This window comes from Onthophagus taurus, chromosome 3 (genome assembly GCF_036711975.1).
Source record: "Onthophagus taurus isolate NC chromosome 3, IU_Otau_3.0, whole genome shotgun sequence".
In the NCBI taxonomy this organism is placed as follows: Eukaryota; Metazoa; Arthropoda; class Insecta; order Coleoptera; family Scarabaeidae; genus Onthophagus; species Onthophagus taurus.
In genome coordinates, this window is record NC_091968.1 from 2087326 (window position 1) to 2110308 (window position 22983).

Sequence of the window (22983 nt, forward strand, 5' to 3'; positions counted from 1 at the left end):
CCGAATGATTCTAGGTATAGTGTTAGTACTAGTTTTACACTAGCACTGTCACTATGTAGAATTAACACTATACCTAGAACTAGAATCATTTGGGTTTAGCCGCACGTCTCTAAAGACGGCTAAACGCGAATGATTCTATTTCTGGGTGCAGTGTTAGTTGTAGTTTTATTCTAGTACTGTCACTATGTAGAATTAGCACTATACCTACAACTAGAATCATTTGGGTTTAGCCGCACGTCTCTAAAGACGGCTAAACCCGAATGATTCTATTTCTGGGTGTAGTGTTAGTTCTAGTTTTATTCTAGCACTGTCACTATGTAGAATTAACACTATACCTAGAACTAGAATCATTTGGGTTTAGCCGCACGTCTCTAAAGACGGCTAAACCCGAATGATTCTAGGTATAGTGTTAGTACTAGTTTTACACTAGCACTGTCACTATGTAGAATTACCACTATCTGAAGACGCACGGCTAAACCCGAAACTTTCTAGTTCTAGGTCTAGTGTTAGTTCTAGTTTTAATTGTTATTCAGCATTAGATTGTGGTATATTTTTATTGAACGAAAAGTAGAACTAAACTTTTAAACATAATAGCTCTAAATAAAAACAACATGATAAAGAAACCTTATAAACTAGAATTAATCCCTGAAATGGCCTGGTTTTAAAACGAAATCCTATTGAACTGAATACCCACATTCTCAACCCATTTTAACCCCTTTCGGATAACTTATCCATTAGTTAGTTTCAAACCACGTCCACCGCAATGTTATTTTACATATTATTAACGTTTCTTTCCCTTTCAATAACGGTATTTGGAAATTTGTGTTCAGAGAATCATCAGCGCACGATAAATTTAGTTTCGCAAGTGTTAATAAAGGAAAATTTGCGGGAAATTCGCGCATTAATGAAAGAGAACCCCCGCGATCGGAACGAAAAGTTACTGGAATTGGTTTCGGGTAACGAAAACTTGCTGCTGGGAAATTTAACGAGGATTTTCACGGAAGATTCGGGATCGCTCGACGGGATTTCCGTTTATTTAAGCGATTTTCTTGGAGAAAATCATTTGTCGAAATCGATTTCTAAGAAAATTGATGAAGAAATATGTCGAAATACTCAAAATAGGTTCGAGATTAATAAATAAATAATTTAAAAAATATTTAATGTTACATTTTTAGTTTGACGTTTTCGCAATTTAATATTGATGACTTTGAGGTTGTTTTTGATGAAATTCCAAACGGAAAACAATACAAAGTACATAAAATTAATGAAGACTTTGGTTTTTTTAATTTTTACTCTCAATTAATCGGGTTTTTACATCCAAGTAGTTTTAATCAACTTTTAAAACTTTTTAAAGAGTCTAATTGGAAAACGCAACCTTTACACTTATTAATATTACAGGTAAATCGTGTAAAAGTGTTTCTTTTTTTGATTTAAATAATTTTAGGTCACCAAATTAGAAACGTTAGTTTTATTTTTTATAACAATCTGGTTTATACTGTCGATATCTCTTCCAATAGCAATAATAACTCAATTATGTTTCTCGAAAACTTCGACCACGTCAACCGGAAATGATGGATCACAACAGCATCATCGACTTCTCGCCTTATTTCTTTATACGACGTTAACGATCTTGGTGTAAGTAATCCCCAAAAAAGAAATCGATGAAACAAAAATAATTAAAAAAGAATGAAAAGTTAGGTTATGTTAGCTTCGAGATCTTACTTCCAGGGTTTTTTTCGTGTTGGGTAATTTTTCTTGTTGATTTTTAGGACATGTATATTGCTAATGCTCGCCTCGAATGATAAATTAACGAAATCCGTTGAAAAACTTCCGTATACAACGGGATTGATCGTTACGGATCTCGAAACGTTCGTTGAAAATATACATTTACAAATGAATTTTGCTACTGGGGTTGCGTTTGAAAAGGTTTTTGATCGGATTGAACAAGATTTAAAAGGTAAAGTTAAAAAATTAGATAATAAGAAAAGATTTTTGAATGAAATATCATTTTGACAGAAGTGACTTAACCTAAAAAAAAGTTTAATGTTAATTCTATATGTATAATTAAGTATAGATTCTAGTTCTTGGTCTAGTGTTAGTTCTATTTGGGTTTAGCCGCAAGTCTCTCAAGACTGCTAAACCCGAATGATTCTAGTTCTAGGTATAGTGTTAGTTCTAGTTTTACACTTACACTGTCACTAGAACTAACACTAGACCTAGAACTAGAATCATTTGAGTTTAGCAGCACGTCTCTCAAGACGGCTAAACCCGAATGATTCTAGTTCTAGGTATAGTGTTAGTTCTAGTTTTACACTTACACTGTCACTAGAACTAACACTAGACCTAGAACTAGAATCATTTGAGTTTAGCCGCACGTCTCTCAAGACGGCTAAACCCGAATGATTCTAGTTCTAGGTATAGTGTTAATTCTAGTTTTACACTTACACTGTCACTAGAACTAACACTAGACCTAAAACTAGAAACATTCGGGTTTAGCCGTGCGTCTTATAAGACGGCTAAAGCCGAATGATTCTAGTTCTTGGTCTAGTGTTAGTTCTACATAGTAACAGTGCTAGTGTAAAACTAGAACTAACACTAGACCTAGAACTAGAATCATTTGGATTTAGCCGCACGTCTCTCAAGACGGCTAAACCCGAATGATTCTAGTTCTAGGTATAGTGTTAGTTCTAGTTTTACACTTACACTGTCACTAGAACTAACAGTAGACCTAAAACTAGATACATTCGGGTTTAGCCTTGCGTCTCATAAGACGGCTAAAGCTGAATGATTCTAGTTCTTGGTTTAGTGTTAGTTCTACATAGTAACAGTGTTAGTGTAAAACTAGAACTAACACTATACCTAAAACTAGAATCATTTGGGTTTAGCCGCACGTCTCTAAAGACGGCTAAACCCGAATGATTCTAGTTCTAGGTATAGTGTTAGTTCTAGTTTTACACTTACACTGTCACTAGAACTAACACTAGACCTAAAACTAGATACATTCGGGTTTAGCCGTGCGTCTCATAAGACGGCTAAAGCCGAATGATTCTAGTTCTTGGTCTAGTGTTAGTTCTACATAGTAACAGTGCTAGTGTAAAACTAGAACTAACACTATACCTAGAACTAGAATCATTTGGGTTTAGCCGCACGTCTCTAAAGACGGCTAAACCCGAATTATTCTAGTTCTAGGTCTATTGTTAGTTCTAGTTTTACACTAGTAATACTAGCATGGTTACTATGTAGAACTAACACTATACCTAAAACTAGAATCATTTGGGTTTAACCGCACGTCTCTCAAGACGGCTAAACCCGAATGATTCTAGTTCTTGGTCTAGTGTTAACAATTGTCTAGTGTTAATAATTTTCTACATACTAACAGTGCTACTGTGAAACTAGAACTAACACTATACCTAGAACTAGAATCATTTGGGTTTAGCCGCACGTCTCTAAAGACGGCTAAATCCGAATGAGTCTACTTCTATGTATAGTGTTAGTTCTAGTTTTAGTGCAATAAAAATAGGCAACATAGTGATGTTTTATGCTAACTAGCCCTACTTATCAGCCGCCTTAAGAGAAGTACGGCTAAAGAGAATGTTTCTAGGTCTAGTGTTAGCTTTAATGCTAGTGTTAGTCTAGTGTTTTTTATTATTCAGCACTAGGTTATTGTATATTTTTATTGAGCTATGACGGACACTGTCTCTCCCGTATTAATCCGTTATATCGAGGTTTTACTGTATATTCTAACATTTATATTGACATTTTATGTTGGACACAGTAAGTAGATACGCCCAAGGTCCGTTGAGTATTGGTTATAAGGTTATCCAACTCGAACAAATTGATGTTGACGGGGTGAGGTAGGAAACGTGATGTAGGAAAAGTTTACTATAATATACAGATGCCCATTATGTATGGAATATAGTATATATCTTGGTAAGTATCAACTTAATCAAACCTTTAATCAATGTGAAATGACCCAAAAAACACGTTAAAAATAAAAAGTGCTGAAAAATGACTAACACTAGATTAACTTCAGTTATAAAACTTCTATTATATATGATAACTATCTTCAGATTTAAAATGTCAACCTCAATTTTGACATATTTGTAATCTTCATTAAAAATCCTTTAAAATGAGTACAAACACGACATATTTATCTTCAATATTAATGAAGTTATGATCAACTTCCGTTTAGAAATGTCAACGTCAACTTTGACATATTTGTAATTGTCGTGAAAAATTCTTTAAAAAGAGCCCAAACATGATACATTTAATTCCAATATTAGTCGAGATATAAGCAACTTCCGGTTTGAAATGTCAATGTCATTTTGACAAATTCTTAATTTTTATAAAATGTCTTAAAATTTATCACAAAAACAAAAGTACAATAAAAAAAATTAAAAATTAAGGTTGGTGTTAATATTTAATTATTAAATTGCTATCTTCATTGTTGCTAACTCGGGTTTAACGTTTTTTTATTGAAACATTTTTTGTTTTTTGAGATAAGTGCATCATGTTTGGACTCATTTTAAAGGTTTTTTAATGAAAGTGACAAATATGTCAAAATTGACATTGACGTTTCAAACCGGAAGTGATTGGATTTCCATTAATGTTAAAGTTAAATATGTCGAGTTTGGACTCATTTTAAAGGATTTTTATGAAGATTACGAATATAATAATAAAATTAAAGTTGACATTGACAACTGAAAGTTTTTTCACGACTAAACCCGACTGTTTCTAGTTCTAGATATTGTGTTAGTTCTAGTTTTACATAGCACTATCACTAGAACTAACACTAGACCTAGAACTAGAAATATTCTGGTTTAACCGTGCGACTTCAGACTTTTCTAGATCTGGTGTTAGTTCTAGTTTTAATTGTTATTTAACCCTAAATTCTTCTGCATTTTAATTGATCTAAAAATTTTTTTTTTTTGATTTAATCCACTTACCTTGCTTATAATTTCATCCATTTACCCATTTTGAATCCTTTAAATCCAATTAATTATGTGTTTTTCATTAAAAAAACTTAAATTCAACGTCAATTTTGACAAGCAACTGCAATATGTGGATCTTAATCACCATGGTAACCGAGTCAAGTTGGATAACCTTAAAATAATAAAATTTTATTTCGATTTTTTTATCAATTCTAACGTAATTTTTATTAATCTATTATTTTATTAATATCTTTATATTTTTGTGTTTGTTTATAACAGCGTTGGATAACCTTATACAGTATGTTTACTCAACGGACCTTGGGTACGCCCTGGTTTCTATGGAAATATATTTTTGTTTGTTGCATCTTAAGTGAAATTCACTGTAAATTAATAATAAAGAAACGAATTAAATTTGATTATATATAAATTTCGATTGAAATAAATCAAAATAAAAAAATTAATCAAAAAGAAATTATAAATATCTAAAAAAAAAAATTAATTAGGTTGGTACATATTAATTACTTCTAAAAAAAATAATTATGTTGGTAGAAATTATTATTTTGATTTAACGTTTTTTCAACGTACGAAACAATTATAATGAATTTTTCCTCAGAAATCCTTTTTGATATCAAAACGGATTAATTTAAAGCATTTTCCTTAAATTAATTTATTGAAAATTTAAATTTGTCAAATTTGACAGTTTTAATAACAACATAACCTCAAAAATAATTTTGTTCTTTTTAGATGTTGATAAATTATTGGGAGAAGATTTTTTAAACGATCTCGAAGTAGAAACAAATTTAAAAAGTACAATCGAGGGTTTGGTGGATTTAAAAACGAGTTAAGTACTTATTTTTTTACTTTAGTGCTACAAAGAAAGTTTCGAGAGTGAATTAACGTTTAACTTAACTGTTCTTTTTTTTTTGGTCTCGTTTTATTTTTATTTATTTTTTCTTGGAGGACAGGAAGCGCAGGTATTTCCGTAAGAGTTTCGGAATTGGCGTGGGAGTGTTCCTTAGCGAGGAAGTTGACGAAAGCTTTACAGGAAGCGCTGGACGAACTTTCCGCGCAGATAAATTCCGCCAGAAAGTTTTGCCACCAAAAAGACAGATCCTTGTGTGAAACAATTCACCCCACGGGACTTAGTTTAACTTTAAACGTGGAAGAGGTTTGTTACTAAAACCGTTTTAGACGTATTTTTATAAATTTAAAGAAAACTCGTTTTTCTTCTCCGTCTCACCTTTATTTTTTGATCATCATTTCTAATTAGATCTAAATTAAGATAAATTTGCGGGTGGCGAAATTCTTTTTTGGCTGACGTTCCAAATTTTTGATTTATCGCTCCCGAAAAAACCATGCAACCCCATTATTATCACAAAAAGAAATCCATAAAAAAGATTCATTATCTCTTTACACCCTGTTAAAGATTATAGCGGACCCGATGTTGAGTTACTTTGAAAGGATGCGTCACAACAGCGATTTCAACGCCACCATTGAGGCAACGGTGAAAACTTATGACGACGTTTTAAACACCGTTGTTGTCGAAACTGGCTCAGAGAGGGCGGGTAAATACTTTTTCTTTTATTGTTAATATTTATTTAAATTTTTCGAATTTTAGCTGCTTATGATTGCTTACAAAAACATCGGAGGATTGTTTACGGTTCTTTAAGGTCTTTGGAGGAATTATCAACGTTTTTAATTAATAATCTAAAAGAAAATTCGAAAAAATTAATTGATTGGCTCGATGTGGTGGTTGAAAAGGAATTGTGGAGGAATATTTCAATTTTAGGTAAATTTTAACCATTTACCCCTTTTAAATAAAAAAACATTATTTCTAGGTATATCCTTTTTAATCGTGATAATTTGGACTGCTTTTTTATGCGGATCACCATGCGAATGCTCAGTTTTAACGAAAACCGGGCCTATTTTATCATTCGGAATCACCCTGTTAAGCTTTACCATATTAATTTTATGGTTTTTTGGTTCAATAACATTTTTAATTGGTGGCCACGGCCAAAATTTTATTTGCAACAGCTTCTACGATGATCATTACGAAGTTTTAACGAAGATTTTTGATGAAAACGGTTTGATTTACGACCAAGGTTTTTTCAAAGAGATCCTTAACTCAAATGAAACCTTAAAAATTGAAAACATTTTAAAGTAAATTCCCAATTTATTTAAAGTAGGAGTACAATTCAAGAATCATTATATCGCTTAAAAATCGACAATTTTTTTTTTAATAATAAAAGAAGGGCGAAAAAGTGTATAAGTTACCGAAAAATAACTTTAAAGTTACGACGTGACGTCACTTTTTGTGACGTCATCGACCGTGCTGACCATATACAGTGTGTTAATTAATTATCGTACCCGTGCAATGATAATTAATTAATACAGTGTATTTTCGCAGCACATTTGCACATTTTCGACGCACAACGACTAAAATATCGTTGTTTACCATCACTAAATTAAAGGTAACCTAAAATCTATACTTGAATGCTAGATACGGTTGGCAAAAGACTAATTATTGGTATCAGAAGATTAAATACTGCTAGTAAAAGACTAAAAACTGCTTGGAAAGAAGAAATACTATTTCAAAAAGTTACCTACTGCTTCTAAAATGCTAGATACTGCAGAAAAAGACCACAACTTACTTTGAAAAGACCAAATACTGTTTTCATAATAATACCTATTGCTTCCAGCACGCTAAACACTGCTGTTAAAGGTTTTGACCTACTTGGAGAGGCCTAATACCGCTTCCAAGACCTCTTATTACTTTCCTTTTCTTACCTACTGCTTCCAGAATGTTAGATACTGCTGGAAAAGACTAATAACAGCTTGGAAAGAAGAGATATGCTTCCTAAAAAGTTATCTAATGCTGACAGAATGCTAAATACTACTGGAAAAGACTAATAACTACTTGGAAAGAAAAGACATGCTCTCCAAAAATGGTACCTACTGCTAGATACTGGTGGAAAAGATTACAATATTCTTGGAGAAGACTAGATATAATAGCTACAAACTGATTGGAAAGACGAGATACTGCTTCCATAAAACTACTTACTACTTTCAGTGCGCTATATACTACTAGAAAAGATTACGACTAGCTTCTAAAAGACTAAATACTGCTGGGAGAGACTATTATCTGCTTGGAAAGACAAGATACTGTTTCCAAAAGACTATTAACTATTTTCAGAATGCTAAATATTGTTGGACAGACTACTAATTAATTGGAGAAAGCTAGATATTGTTGGCAAAGGCTATTTAATGCTTTCAGAATACTGTATACTGCTGTCAAAACAGTACTAAATGCTTGAAGATTACAATACTACTGGCTGAAGACTATTTACTGTAACTATTCTTCTGTTGAGTGATATTTTTCTCTGTCTTTCCATTACAGATTTAAAAATTGCTGCTACAACACTCGATTCTTTGTCACCCAGATGCGACATATCTTTTTAGAAGGGGCTCTTTAAACGTTACATTCGAATCCATCTAATTTACTGATTTATTTCAGAATTTTGTGTAGAAATTTCAGTTTGAGTTAGGTTAATTTAAACTAATCAACATTTAAACTAATGCGATTTCCCAAATGTCGGGTTGGACATGAAACAGAAGGTGAGTTTGTTACGTTGACATTCAGATCCACGCGAGTAGGTAGATGGTAAATAAAGACATTTCAGTCGTTGTGGCTTTTTGTATCAATTGACACACAGTCTATTAACACAGAGTCTATTGATATACAGTCTATCTAACGTCAGATAGTCAGTTACTACCATAACGAGTGACTAACTGTCGTTATGCATCAAAAGCCTAACAAAACCAAGGGTATATTTCATCCGAAAATATACGTTGTAATCTTACCTAGTTTAGTGAAAATAGCTTTACTTTTAAGTTTATCAGATTGATTTTCTGCGTGGCTATAAAATAAACAATTTATAGGTTACATTAAACTAAAACTAGAACTAACACTAGCACAATCACTAGACCTAACACTAGACCTAGAACGAGAAACTTTCGGGTTAAGTCGTGCGCTTTTTGAAAAAATGTTTGATGTTTCGGATGCCTTGTTGCAACCTTCTTCAGAAACAAGTTCGAAGTGACTTCGAACTTTATACTTCGATATCACTATGTTTCATATTTGTATAGCATTAAAACTAGAACTAACACTAGACCTAAAACTAGAAATTATCGGGTTTAGACGCGCGTGTTAGTTCTCGTTTTACACTAGCACTATCATTAGAACTAACACAAGACCTAGAACTAAACTCATTTGGGTTTAGCCGTGCGTCTCTTAAGACGGCTAAATCCGAATGATTTTAGTTCTAGGTTTAGTGTTAGTTCTAGTTTTGCACTAGTACTGTCACTAGAACTAACACAAGACCTAGAACTAGAATCATACGGGTTTAGCCGTCTTAAGAGACGTGCGGCTAAACCCGAATGTTTCTAGTTCTATGTCTAATGTTAATTCTTGTGAATAACAATTAAAACTGAAACTGACACTAGACCCAGATCTAGAAACATTCGGATTTAGCCGCACGTCTCTCAAGACGGCTAAACCCGAATGATTCTAGTTCTAGGTCTTGTGTTAGGTCTAGTAATAGTGCAAGTATGAAACTAGAACTAACACTATACCTAAACTAGCATCATTTGGGTTTAGCCGTCTTTAAAGACGTGCGGCTAAATCCGAATGATTCTAGTTGTTGGTCTAGTGTTAGTTCTAGTTCTAATTCATTAATAACATGCAACACTATGTGCAAAACTAGAACTAACACTAGACCTAAAACTAGAAACATTCGGGTTTAGCCGTCTTTAGAAACGTGCGGCTAAAATGTTTCTAGTTCTAGGTCTAATGTTAGTTCTAGTGACAATGGTAAGTTGCAGTAGTTAGCATAAGATATCACTATGTTGTATATTTTTATAGCCGAATGTTTCTAGTTCTAGGTCTAGTGTTAGTTCTAGTTTTACACTAGCACTGTCATTAGAACTAACAGAAAACCTAGAACTAGAATCATTCAGGTTTAGCCGTGCGTCTCTTAAGACGGCTAAACCTGAATGTTTCTAGATCTAGGTCCAATGTTAGTTCTAGTGACATGACAGTGATAGGTAGTGCTAGTTAGCATAAGATATCACTATGTTCCATATTTTTATTGCACTAAAACTAGAACTAACACTAGAACTAGAATCATTCGGGTTAAACGTGCGGGTAAACCCGAATCATTCTAGTTTTAGGTATATTGTTACTCCTAGTATTGCATTAGCACTACCACTAAAACTAACACAAGACCTAGAACTAGAATCATTCTGGTTTAGCCGTCTTTAGAGACGTGCGGCTAAACCCGAATGTTTCTAGTTCTAGAGTTAGTTCTAGTTTTAAATATTATTTAGTGTTAGATTGTGACGTCTGCGACGACCTATCCTTGTTCGGTCCTAGGAAAAGGGGTTTTGGTGCCCCCCACCTTATGTTTAGAGAGTTGAGGAACTCTTTCGCGTCCAGGTAACTTTTGGGGGTTACAGTCGGAGATCCAGGGATTCGGTATGGGAAAGAAGAAAACAAGAGAAATTCGGGAAACAAATAACTATCAACTTTATTAATAATAAAATAAACGAATAGCAGGGCAGTTTATTGCTTTGTGACCACGGTCGGAGAATGGGGACGGTGGGAATAAATTGACAAGACTTTGACATTATAATAAATGAGTTTAAATTAAACAAATAAAAAAAAATGAGGCGGAGATATGGGATACACCTGGAAACCTTCCTAAGGTGCAAAAGAACGGAATACTCGAAGAACCTTCCAAGAGTATTAAGGTTGGGACAAAATGTACAACAATTAATGAAAGTTAACAAAAATAAAATCAAAGTCTTTCAAAATAAATCGGACTTACGGTAAAATTGAAATACGGATATTTCTAAGAAAAAAATTAGCGGGTGTCTTCGGAACTGTTAAAGTTGTCGTAGATGGAACTAATGAAGAACTGTTGAAGAACTGTCTTAAATCAGAATTTTGGCCGGCTATTTATACCATTTTGGGGCGAAAACTGGATTTTTCCGCGTGGGGGATCGTATCAGTACAAGTTATCAACGACTAATTTACAATGCGCGGCGCTAATTAACAAAAATAGCAAAATTCTGACGGCGCTATCGGATGCGGGACATAAAATTACATAATTACAGTCTTTGAACGGGTAAAATCGGCTAAAGAACGGCGGAGTAATTAACAATTAATCAACAATAATTAACGGAAAAATTTATAACACAAATCAAAAGATACCCTTACTTATACGGAAAATCACAAAAATATTTTTAACAAAATCGGCCACTGTTTACGGCACTTATATTCACAAACGTTTTCCCGACCACGTGTTTCACGTTAAAACCAATTAATCTGTATTAATTTACGCGCACCTTAACACAAAACAATTCCAGCAGTTGGGTGATGTTCGGGGCAATCCTACATGGGCAATATTTTCAACGGATGACCATCAGGAATGGAGTAATTTAATTAATTACGATGCGGGATGATTTTCGGTGAATTATTGTATTAATAATAAGCGGATCATCTTTAGAATCGTTCGACGGTTATTTCATGATATTTGTAAATGTTTGAAATCGGTTTGATCGGTCTACGATTTCTAATTCCGCATCATAAAAAATAGTCGCTATACGGTAGCTCGACGGTAGCTCGCTGGCTGCTGAAACTTCCTCGGGACGGTCGGCTGGACTGATAGAAACATGTGGCTTGTCGTATCTTGTTTGGAAATTTGTTAATTTCGGCATTATTTAATTATTTGATAATAATTTTTCGGAAAGCACATGTTTTCGTGATTCAGCAATTTTATTAATCACTTTCATTTATTGATGATTCGGTCAGGGAACGTTGTTGGAATTTAAGATAACGGTTTCGAAATGGAAAACGGAGAAAATCAAAGTCTAATTAAGAAAATTATCAAAATTAATAAAATGTGAATTGGGTTGCATAAACGGGCGGTGATAAAGAGATAAGATATCTTTTTCGGAATTTCTACAAATCGTGGAAACTGTAACGTATCGAGGTAGTGTGGGAAGTATACTCGGATATATTTAATTTTCGGTAACTTTTTTGGATATTCGGTTTTTGAAAAACAAAAGTAATGTAACTTCGTTACACGTCATTTATTTATTTATTTATTTATTTATTATTGGGACACAAACAGGGAGGATATCCCCAGTGAAGCATCCTCATAAAAACAAAGCACTTAACTACATACCAAGCAAAAAAGCGAGAAAAGAAAAAAAAAATAACAATAATTATAACATTAACTATGAAAATAATAATAACAGCATTGATAGTTACTAATTAAAAAAAATTACAAAAAAAAAAAAAGCGAAAAATATTATATAATTGTACTACAATACAGAAGATAACAACTAAACGTTACGTAATAGTAATTCTCTAAATGAGCGCAACGAGAGTCCAAATAGAGTAACATGGTTGAAGTCCTGATTGTAAGTATTCAAAAGCCGAACGATAGGCGAGTTTAGATGAGCGTTCATGTTCGATGTGCCTAAAAGGAATGTAGTATTCCGCCGCGTGAAACGCTGTGGTACATTAAAGTTCAACACAGACAGAAGATCAGGTGCGTCCAGCAAGCCATTGACCAGTTTGAAAAGAAAAATTAAGTCTGAGACTAGCCGACGCTGCCGCAGGGATAATAAGTTAAAAACCACACAGCGTCTATCGTAATCGCAATAGGGAAGATGATATTTGTAAGCCAGATAGCGTACAAAGCGTCGTTGAACCGCTTCGATGCGATCACGATAGACCGCGTACATAGGATTCCACACTATGGAACCATAGGATAATACGCTATTAACAAATGCCATATAAAGGGATTTAATGCTTGTAAAATTGGTAAACTGTCTACTTATTCTGATAACAAACCCTAGGTTACGCAGGGCTTTCGCCACCATGACTTCGATGTGAAGGTGATATCTCAATTTGGCATCAAGTATAATGCCAAGATCCTTCACTCTGTCAGTAGAGATTATAGGTCTACCATTAAAGTTGTAATTAAAATTAATAGGATAGCGTTTCCATGTAAACGTTATTTTTTGGCATTTGTCATAGTTCAAATAAAGTTTGTTAACGCGACAGTAATCATGTAGACGATCAAGGTCCTCCTGGAGCCTTAGGCAGTCATGACTAGAGCTGACTCTAGTAAATATTTTGTTATCATCCGCATAGAGCAGGAATTTGGAAAATTTAAAGCAAACAGAAATGTCGTTTATGTAAATTAGAAATAATGTGGGCCCAAGGTGACTTCCCTGAGGCACACCAGATGAGATGGGTTTGTAGTCCGACAAAAAGCTACCCATCCTAACTGCCTGACTTCTGTCAGAAAGATATGACATTATCTAGCGCACAATGCCGGCAGGGATGTTAAAGGAGGACAGCTTTTGTATAAGAATTCCATGGTCAATCTTGTCGAAGGCTTTAGAGAAATCGGTATAAATTGCGCCAACCTGTGAGTCCTCATTTAAGGTAGAATGAATAAAATTAACATAAGACACTAAGTTAGACTCAACCGATCGGCCAGACAAGAATCCATGTTGTTCAGTAATGAGAGAGTGAGCAATAGAGTGGTTAAAGTAATCGCAAACAATTTTTTCAAAAACCTTTGGAATAGACGAGATAATAGAAATTGGACGGTAATTAGATATCAACTGTCTATTCCCTGATTTAAATATTGGAACGACAAAAGCTGTCTTCCACGCGCGCGGAAAAGTACCTTCGAGTAAGGATTTTGAAAAAATAAGAAAAAGTGGGGTCGACAGTTCGGCAGCAAACTCCCTCAAAAAAGAAGATGGAATACCATCCGGACCAGAGTCAGAGGACTTGTCAAGATGGGTCAAAACATTGAGGACTGCGTCAGCAGAGAACCAAGGTGAAACACCCTGGCCACCGAAGACCATTGAGCGGTCAATACTACCATCTACGAAAACCGAGGCGAAATACTCTGCAAATGCACAAGAGATATCATGACCTGAGGTCACCATTGACCCATCAACAGAAAACATAGCGGCCGGCAAGCCAGACGCATCCCCTTTCCTGGACTTAACAAAGGACCAGATTCCTTTGGGATTTTCCATAACCCCCGCCTGAATCGAGTTTAAGTAATCTCTATAATCAGCCGCAATAAGCCTCTTAGACCTGGAGCGCAAGATAGAGAAAGCCAAGTAATCACTATTAAGTCGAGTAGATTTCCATTTTTTATGGTAAAGTAGCTTTTCTTTAATGACACGAATAGTTGAACGTTTGTACCAGTAAGGAAAACGTTGCTTAGGCAGAAAGCGCTTAGGAACGTCTCTGTTAATTACATAATTAACGCGGTCATAGAAAACTTCAACCATGCTCTCCACGCCCATCCCAGCAAAAACAGTCTGCCAATCGATACTATTTAAGAAACACTTGATAGCTCCGGAATTCGCGTTCTTAAAAAGAAAGCGAACATTCGGACCATCACTCAGACAAATGAACATGCCCGATAATAAGAATTCAAACGGTGGATGGTGGCAGTCAGGATCCACAAGTGGATCGTTGCAGAGGTGTATGCTTTCGACTCGACCGTTAGCGCATAGAACAAGATCAGGAATTCTATTATTAATATTCGATACATTATTAAATTGACTAAAATTACAATATGAATAAATGTTAAGAAAATCAATCGCGCGACGGTCGAAATTCCCTGTGGGAATTAATACATCATCTTCAGACATAGACCAAGAGATAGTTGGCATGTTGAAATCACCTATAATAACAATCATAATTTCCGGGTAGGCATCGCGCACAGCAGACACACTGGACAAAAACAGATTCAGCGCTTCATCAGCAGAAGGAGGAAGATAAACACAGCACAAAAGAAAAATTAGTTGACCGCACTGAACTTTCAACCACAAGTCCTCCGCACCACTTTGCAGACTCGGCATGGGAACGGTATGAAAGCCATGCTTCGCAGCTATAAGGACTCCGCCACCATCGCGCTTGGTGGAAGCCGTTGAATTTCTATCGCGACGATATACGGTATAAGATGAGTTGAGTAACTCCTTGTCGGATATGCTAAAATTAACAAATGTTTCAGTAAGGCAGATAAAATCCGCCAATAAGGCATGTGAATTGATTGAACAAGTATTAGTCTTGGATCGTAAACCACGGACGTTCTGATAATAGAAGCTGATACCCATAAACCGTTAAAAAGTGATAGGAACAACAATAAAAACGACGAGGGCCATCTTACAATTTATTCAAGTCAGACGACGATTTGATCACCAAAATCTTCGCTCTATCATCTTTCCGCACATGGATCACGCAGCTCTTCGTCCAGATATACTTGTAGTTTTTATTTCTCGCGATTTTTCGCACCTTACTAAAGAGGTCCATGTTACGAGCCGTAAGATGTTCATTAATGTAAAGATTATCCGCAACGTCGGGAATCGACAGACAACGGCCATTGGCACTGCGACGATATAATTTGGCCGCGCTAAAAATACGGTCACGTGTTATTCTGGAGGTGAACTTTACTATAATGGCCTTAGCGCGCGACTTGTCTTTTCCTGGAGATGGTCTTTGAGGCAAGCGATGAACTGCATCTATATCGGAAGCCACAATAGGAGATTTGATAGCTTCCGCAATGTTGGACACAATTTCGGGAAGATTTTCTCCTACATGTTCGGGAACTCCCGCGATGATCAGATTATTGAGCCGCGAATACTGCTCGAGGTGATCAAGGCGACACTCCGCAGCAGCTAGATCAGCCTTAAGTTTAGAATTTACAGCGACCAGCGCATCGACCTGCTTAATCTTATCACCGAAATTGTTAAGGGCTCGCTCGAAATCAGTGATTTTGTCGCCGTAGAAGGAAATTGACTTAACAATCTCGTCGTATTTGTTTGATAAATTCTTTATATCATTCTGAATAGATGATAAGAGACGGTACAGTTGAGCATTGCTAGGGCCACTAGAAGACTGGGAATCAGAGATTTCATCGTCAATTATGACGGATTTATCCAAATTTCCTCGACATTTGGAACATTTCCAAAAGACACCCCCCGCCTTAATTTGTTCAAGCGCATCGGACGAAATTTTTACGCATTTGGCGTGGAAGTTCCCGTGGCAGCCGCCGCACTGAAGGCCTGGACTCTTGGATGACAGGCGAGACGAGCAGATCTTGCACCCCGACATCGATACGGGGATTCCGGTTCCAACGACAGGATAAAGGTCAACACGAGCGAATACGACAACGCGGCGGAAGAAAGAATATATAAAAATAGATATATTAATCCTTCGAAAAATGTTGAATGCAAAACCGAACAAAATCAAACACCACGCTATCACCACGTCATATCGAAACTTTAATGTGATTTTTCTCTATGTACTACAATTTTCCGCACTTTCTTTTTGTTTTTATCGTATATTTTAGGTCATTTCACATCGATTAAAAAAAACATCGTCGATATTTAAGCCACATGATGGTTCTTAAATTTTTCCTTTATTTAAATAATAAATTAATCTAAATTATTTCTAGGGGTTGCGAAAAAAATCAATCATCCTACACCACGTTTCATTTAGAAAATCGTCTCGATTTAACCAAAATTTTTAATTTCAAAACGTGGGGTGATTTCAAATCGGTTTTGGAAACTTTAACCTTCGACACAAACAAAATTAAGTTCAAATCGAACGATTTAGAAACGATCTTGAAAGAATTTAATCAATTTGAAAATCTAAAACGATTAAGAAGTAAAGTTTCGCTTCCGGTTACTCATCGGGAATTATTCACGTTTAAACAACAAATTTTTTCGGTCGTTAAACAAATCGAAAATACAAAAACGGCGAATAATTTCGAAGCGATTCTTTTAAAACTCGAAGAAATTATCCAAAGAGAGTACCAAGTTGTAAATAATTTCCGAGATAATGTTTTGTATAAATTAACATCGATTGAAATTCTTTACGAGCCACTTCGAGAGAAATCGAAAATTTTTTTGAGTGCTTTAGATAGAATCGAGGATGTTTTAAATGAGAAAGGTGTAGAGATTATCGAGAAAAATGTGAAAAAATATAATTTTCGATTTGAAAAGTATCTAAATGAATTACACAGATTTTCGAACGAACAAGTACGGAGGAAAACGGCGCGATGTCGCCCATTTTGGGACATTTTTGATTTTGTAAGGATTCAAACTTGCTCGAATTTAATCGATTCTTTGGTTTGTTTTTAAAAAATTAGATAAATCAATTATTTTAAGTTGAATTTATTTTTTAGAATGCTTTATCATGTTCATTTTTCTTCATTACGATTTTATTTATTGTTATTACTCCTGCCATTATTCATCTAATTAAGAAATATAATAAGATTATTGAAGCTGAGTATCTTCAAAGAAGGTAAATTTTTAAAAATTAAAGCCTAAACCTTTAAAAATATTTTTTTTAGTACTTATAGAAGATACTCAACTTCAAGTAACCCAGAAGATACTGTCTGGGTTACTCCCGATTCCAGCTCATCTGATCAACGATACATCGAGGATAGAAGTTCAGCCTCCATTATACCGATTCCTCCAAGTCCTCCAAGGTAACTCAAAATTACTTCAAAATTAGTAATAATAAGCGTTTTATTGTTTCTTTATATTTACAATTTTTCCTTTCCTAATAATATAATACAATGCAATCTATATACAGGCTGTCTCCGAAATGTGTGTACAACGGAAGTCTAGAGATTCCTTGGCTCAAAATAGGTCGATTTAAGTTAAGTTATCTATATCCAAAGTTGCTTCGTTTCGCCGCTAGAGGACTTCAAAGTTAGCAAAAAAATTCTTTTATTTTTTATAACTCGAAAACGCGTAAATCAATTAAAACCATTTTTCAGAAGTGAGTTCCTAGGTTCAATTAACGTCTTTTTATGGTTTTTGATACAATTTTAGAAACACAAGAATGATGGAAAAGTCATGTGTTCACCGGATATTACTCCATATATTTTTTTTTGGCCAGGAGACAATTACATTATTATAATTTCTGAGTAGCCCATTTAGTTCTAAACCATTTTTGTCTCTTATAAGATTTAGATTACATGAGTGGTTTAGATAGAATAAAGGTATTTTTAAATATCTGCAAGCCTTATTTACGTCATTGCAGTTACAAAAGTTACCTCGCCGTAGTTGGCACTGATTTCAACTAATTACAATTTATGTTTACGTGAATACAATATCATTAATTAATCAAAAGCGTTGGAATTCATTGATGCTAAAAGCGTACAGTGTTAGGAAAAAACGTAGTCGTATTTAGTTGATTCAGTACGATAAAGAGAAACTTGTAATCAATTCTAAGAAACAAAAGGATAATGCATATGTTATTGCTATGATAAAACATAACTCTAGTATGCTTTGCATTTAACTGTCAGTTAACATCAATAAATCGTGGCACAAGTCCCTAAAATTAGTACGATACGCTTAGGAAATCAACTAGAAGTCTCTAAAGACGTTGTCCATATCACCTTCAAAAAGTACAAGAGCTTTTACTTGTGGATCACGAAATGCGTTTGACTTTCTGCCAACTCATCCAAAACGAAAGAATCCATGACCCATTTTAGTAGAAGGATTTTATTGACAGATGAAGCAACGGTTACCAGATCTGGTATCACTAACATGCGTAACGATCATGTTTATGCTGAAGAAAATCCGCATATGACCAAAGCAGTCCATCATCAGCATCAATTTAAAGTCAATGTTTGGGTTGGAATTATTGACGATAACATCATTGGACCGGTAATAATACCAAATCGGTTAAATGGCGAAGTTTATTTAAATTTATTAAGACAGTCGTTACCGGATTTATTAGAAAATTTACCTTTATTACTTCGTCGCGATATGTGGTTCATGCACGATGGTGCTCCGCCACATTTTACGATGGCTGTTCGGCAATATTTAAACCAACAATATCCTGGTCGATGATATCATGGTCGAAGGGGAGCTGATGCCCCAATAAAATGGCCAGCAAGATCACCAGACCTTACACCATGTGATTACTTTATTTGGGGGGCATTGAAGTCAAAAGTTTATGCCTCTACAATTGGTAGTGAAGAGGAATTACGAAGAAACATTTTCTTAACATTTAATACATTAAATAATCGCGAAACAATGGACAGAGTGCAATTTATCTTTTTACAACGAATAAATTTATGTATTTTGAAAAACGGTGTCCATTTTGAACAATTTTTGTAAATATTTCCTACTTGTAGTGTTTGTATTTGTTGAGTTTATTGTTACCTTTTGTTTCTTAGAAATGATTAAAAGTTTGTCTTTATATAATATCCGGTGTACACATGACTTTTCCATCATTCCTGTGTTCCTAAAATTGTATCAAAACCCATAAAAAGACGATAATTGAACCTAGGAACTCCCTTCTGAAAAATGGTTACAATTGATTTACACGTTTTCGAGTTATAAAAAATAAAAAAAATTTTTTTGCTAATTTTGAAGTCCTCTAGCGGCGAAACGAAGCAACTTTGGATATAGATAACTTAACATAAATCGACCTATTTTGAGCCAAGGAATCTGTAGACTTCCGTTGTACACGCATTTCGGAGACATCCTGTATATATATATATATATATATATATATATATATATACATATACATACATATACATACATATACATACATATACATACATGGAGGTATATATATGTATATATATGTATGTATGTATACATATACATACATATATATACATATATATACCTCCAGATCCTCTAGGGGGCGAGCCCTTCCCACACCTTCGCCTCCTCGTCTTCATCAACCCAAACCAACCCAACCCACACCTTCGCCTCCTCGCCTTCATCACCTCGCTCATCCATCTTTTGCCCTCGCCCCCCTCTCCCAAAATCCGCTTCCTGTCCATTGCCTCCTCCCTTAGCTCACTACACCCTCTTAGCATGTGTTCCAGCGTCTCTCAATCCTCGCCACACAGCCTACACCACCTCTCCACATCGTTCGCCCAGTACCTATTCCCCCTCTCCTCATTGCCACAGCGGAATCTGGCCACCAATCTCTTCCCTTCATCATCCCCCTCCATTAACAAATACTTTAGCAGTTCCTCTGTCACTATCTCCCCATACCTTTCATTGTATCTCCCTTCTCGTATCTGTGACCTTCTTTCCTGCCTCTGTATGTCCCTGTCCCTATCTCTCAGTTCTCTCCACATTTTACCTCTTTCCGCTCTTCTATTTTCGATCCCAGTTACTGAGTATCCCGCTCTTCTATAATATTTTTCCATGTCTCTTTGCCCATAGATCAGCCTCCTCTCCTTAATTTCCTTCCAGCACTCTCTCAGCATCCCGCAATGCGGTCTTGCTTCTATCATTTCCTCATACTTCTGCTCTTCTCCCAGCCTCCACCCTCACTGCATCCACCTTAACCTCCTCTCTCACTACATACCCCGGAGTCTCCCTTGCCAACCCTAGTACCCATCTTCAATACGGTGTTTGTATATCCTCCAGCAAACCTTGTTCTCTCCCCATATTTCTGCGCCGTACATCATTGTGCTCCTTACCAAGCCATCAAACATCACCTTTCTTTTTCCCACGTCTCTCCCAAAAGTTCTTACCCCCCATCTCCAAACCTGTCCCATCACCCTGTTCGCTCTTTTTGCCATCGCCCTTACGTGCGCCCGTCCTTATTACTTTCCGCGAACCCATAGCTCAGGTACGTGTACTCTTTCACTTGCTCTATCTCTCTTCCCTGCCACCTCCATTCCTCCTTCTTTCTTCTCTCCCCTTTGTAGAACTTCATTATCTTTGTTTTCCCTTCGCCTTAAAATATCTTTCCAGGGATCTCATCATCTCCTTCATCTCCACCGCCTCTTTAGCCACGACCACCAAATCGTCCGCATATACCAAAGCGTGCACTTTTGTTCCTCCTAGAACTCAACCCAACCCAACCCAACCCCACACATTTGCCCCTTCACAAGTCTCTTTTCCATGTCCGCCGTATATATTGCAAATAGTATGGGACTAAGCAGGCACCCCTGTCTCACTCCCTTTGTCGTCTAGAATACTTCACTTAATTCTTCCCCCACTTTAACCTTGGACATCGTCTCTCTGTACATCTCCTTCACCCTCCATATCACTTGTTCTGAGATACCTCTCTCCCTCATTTCCTCGCACAACTTCTCTCTATCCACGTTATCGAAGACAGCCTTCAGGTCAATAAACAATCCATACAGCTTTCCTCCCTTCTTGTTAAACTCCCTATCTACCAGGTGTTTCAGAATGTATATATTGTCAATTGCCCCTCTTCCTTTCCTGAATCATGCCTGCCCATCCGGAAAAAATTCCCCCCTCTTCATTTCCTTTTCCAACCTCCCCAGCAGTAACTTTGCATAAATTTTGAAAGTTGTGTCCAACAGGGTGATCCCTCTATAATTGCTCATCACCCTTTTACTCCCCTTTTTATACAGTTGGCATATTATTCCCATCCTCCACCTGTCCGGAAAACTCTCCCTTATCCATATGTCGTTTATTACCTTCCATAGCTTCTTCTTCACTGTCTGCGTCGCGTCCAACCATGCCTCATTCTGGATCTCATCCTCTCCTGGCGCCCTTCCCCTCTTCAGTCCCCTCAACACTGCCCCCATTTCTTGCAGTGTTATCTCTTCTCCTCCTTGCACACCTTGTTCTCCCTCTCCCAGTCTTCCACCCCTCCCAACAATCCCATGAAGTAGGTTTTCCATTCAGCCATTTGTATATCTCTGTTGACTTCCTCTCTTCCCTTCCTCATCCTCTTTAAGTATCTCCATACCTCATTTTCCTCTTTCAACTCCCTAACCTTCTCGGCCTCGCTCTTCTTTTTCTTGCATTCTTCTTTGTATTTTCTCCTGGCCTCTATATATCTATCTATCTCTACGTCCCCTTTCTGTCACTGTCTCAATTTCCTTCTAGCTTCTCTCTTGGCCTCTCTGTATTCCCTATCCCACCATTCGTTCCTTCCACTTCAAAATTAGTAAACAATTCTTTTTAATTTTAGACCTCCATCTCTGCCAAAATTACAACATGATAGTATAACAACTTCGACGGTATCTTCTACTTCAACGAGTGAAGATGTTAAAAAACAAATTCCAAAGAAAACGTAATTGTTTTAAATTAATAGTAAATTTCTGTTATTATGGTAATCTTAATGTTTAGGATGACAAATATGTTTGCAAAGAGACGGTTAAAACCGAAGCAGAAACAAACTTTAAGTAGGTATGATTCGCTGAAACAAATTGAAAAAACTTCTAAATCACCCAGGTAAGATTTTTTGTTTTAATCTTTTGAAGTTTATTTTTAAATTATCATTTTGCTGCTAAATAAGACCTGGACAAGGACTTGCACCGAGAGGGTGGCTTTAAATGCTGATAATTTAAGTGTAAAGTAAGAATTTTAGATTATAAATATAATAAAGTGTTTGAAGAAATAAATTTTTTGATCCCATTACATCTCCATCCTTAGATAAGATGAGATATGTTGTTGTAAGAAAAATGGGATATAAAATCAACCCAGGGCATCTACCTAAGACAGGGGTCGGCAACCTATTGAAATGGAAGAGCCAAAAATTACAATTTACAAAATTTCCCAGTTTTTACAGAGCCACTAAATTTTGCTTTAAATATGAAATGATATTTATTTATATAAAAACACATTGAGAGCATTGGCTTTGCATGCCTTTTGAAAGTTTGATTAAATCTGGCTATAACTTGTTGTTTTAAGTTTCAAGCACGATTCTAGATTTTTATTTGTTAGTTGACTTCTAAGTTTACATTTTATTATATTCATGCAAGAAGACGCTTGCTCGCACATATGTGTCGACCTAGAACTAGATACATTCAGATTTAGCCGCACGTCTCACAAGTCGGCTAAACTCGAATGATTCTAGTTCTGGTATAAAACTAGAACTAACACTAGACCTAGAACTAGAAACATTCGGGTTTAGCCCGAAAAATCGTTAACACTCCATATGCCAACTTCTTCACCTGTAGCATTCTAGAAGACT

General features: G+C 35.8%; 1 protein-coding gene across 1 annotated transcript; it reads left to right on the forward strand.

Annotated features, from left to right (window-relative positions):
* Window positions 1–601: 601 nt before the first annotated feature.
* LOC111420070 (prominin) lies at window positions 602–22393 on the forward strand. The gene is made up of 15 exons (XM_071195169.1): window positions 602–1122; window positions 1176–1398; window positions 1445–1635; window positions 1770–1957; window positions 5676–5771; window positions 5897–6099; window positions 6358–6496; window positions 6550–6720; window positions 6770–7091; window positions 16493–17168; window positions 17225–17343; window positions 17393–17530; window positions 21979–22080; window positions 22137–22241; window positions 22306–22393. Exons 1-15 carry the CDS (start codon window positions 764–766, stop codon window positions 22340–22342), a joined length of 3069 nt encoding a protein of 1022 aa, XP_071051270.1. The 5' UTR covers window positions 602–763; the 3' UTR covers window positions 22343–22393.
* The last annotated feature ends 590 nt before the right edge of the window (window positions 22394–22983 follow it).

Excerpts from the sequence above, each read along its gene's own strand:
- LOC111420070 (XM_071195169.1), top strand. The coding sequence starts at position 764 with ATGTTATTTTACATATTATTAACGTTTCTTTCCCTTTCAATAACGGTA. Across the intron at positions 7,092-16,492 it reads AAAATTGAAAACATTTTAAA|GGGTTGCGAAAAAAATCAAT; the intron begins GTAAATTCCCAA and ends AATTATTTCTAG. Across the intron at positions 22,242-22,305 it reads AAAACTTCTAAATCACCCAG|ACCTGGACAAGGACTTGCAC; the intron begins GTAAGATTTTTT and ends CTGCTAAATAAG.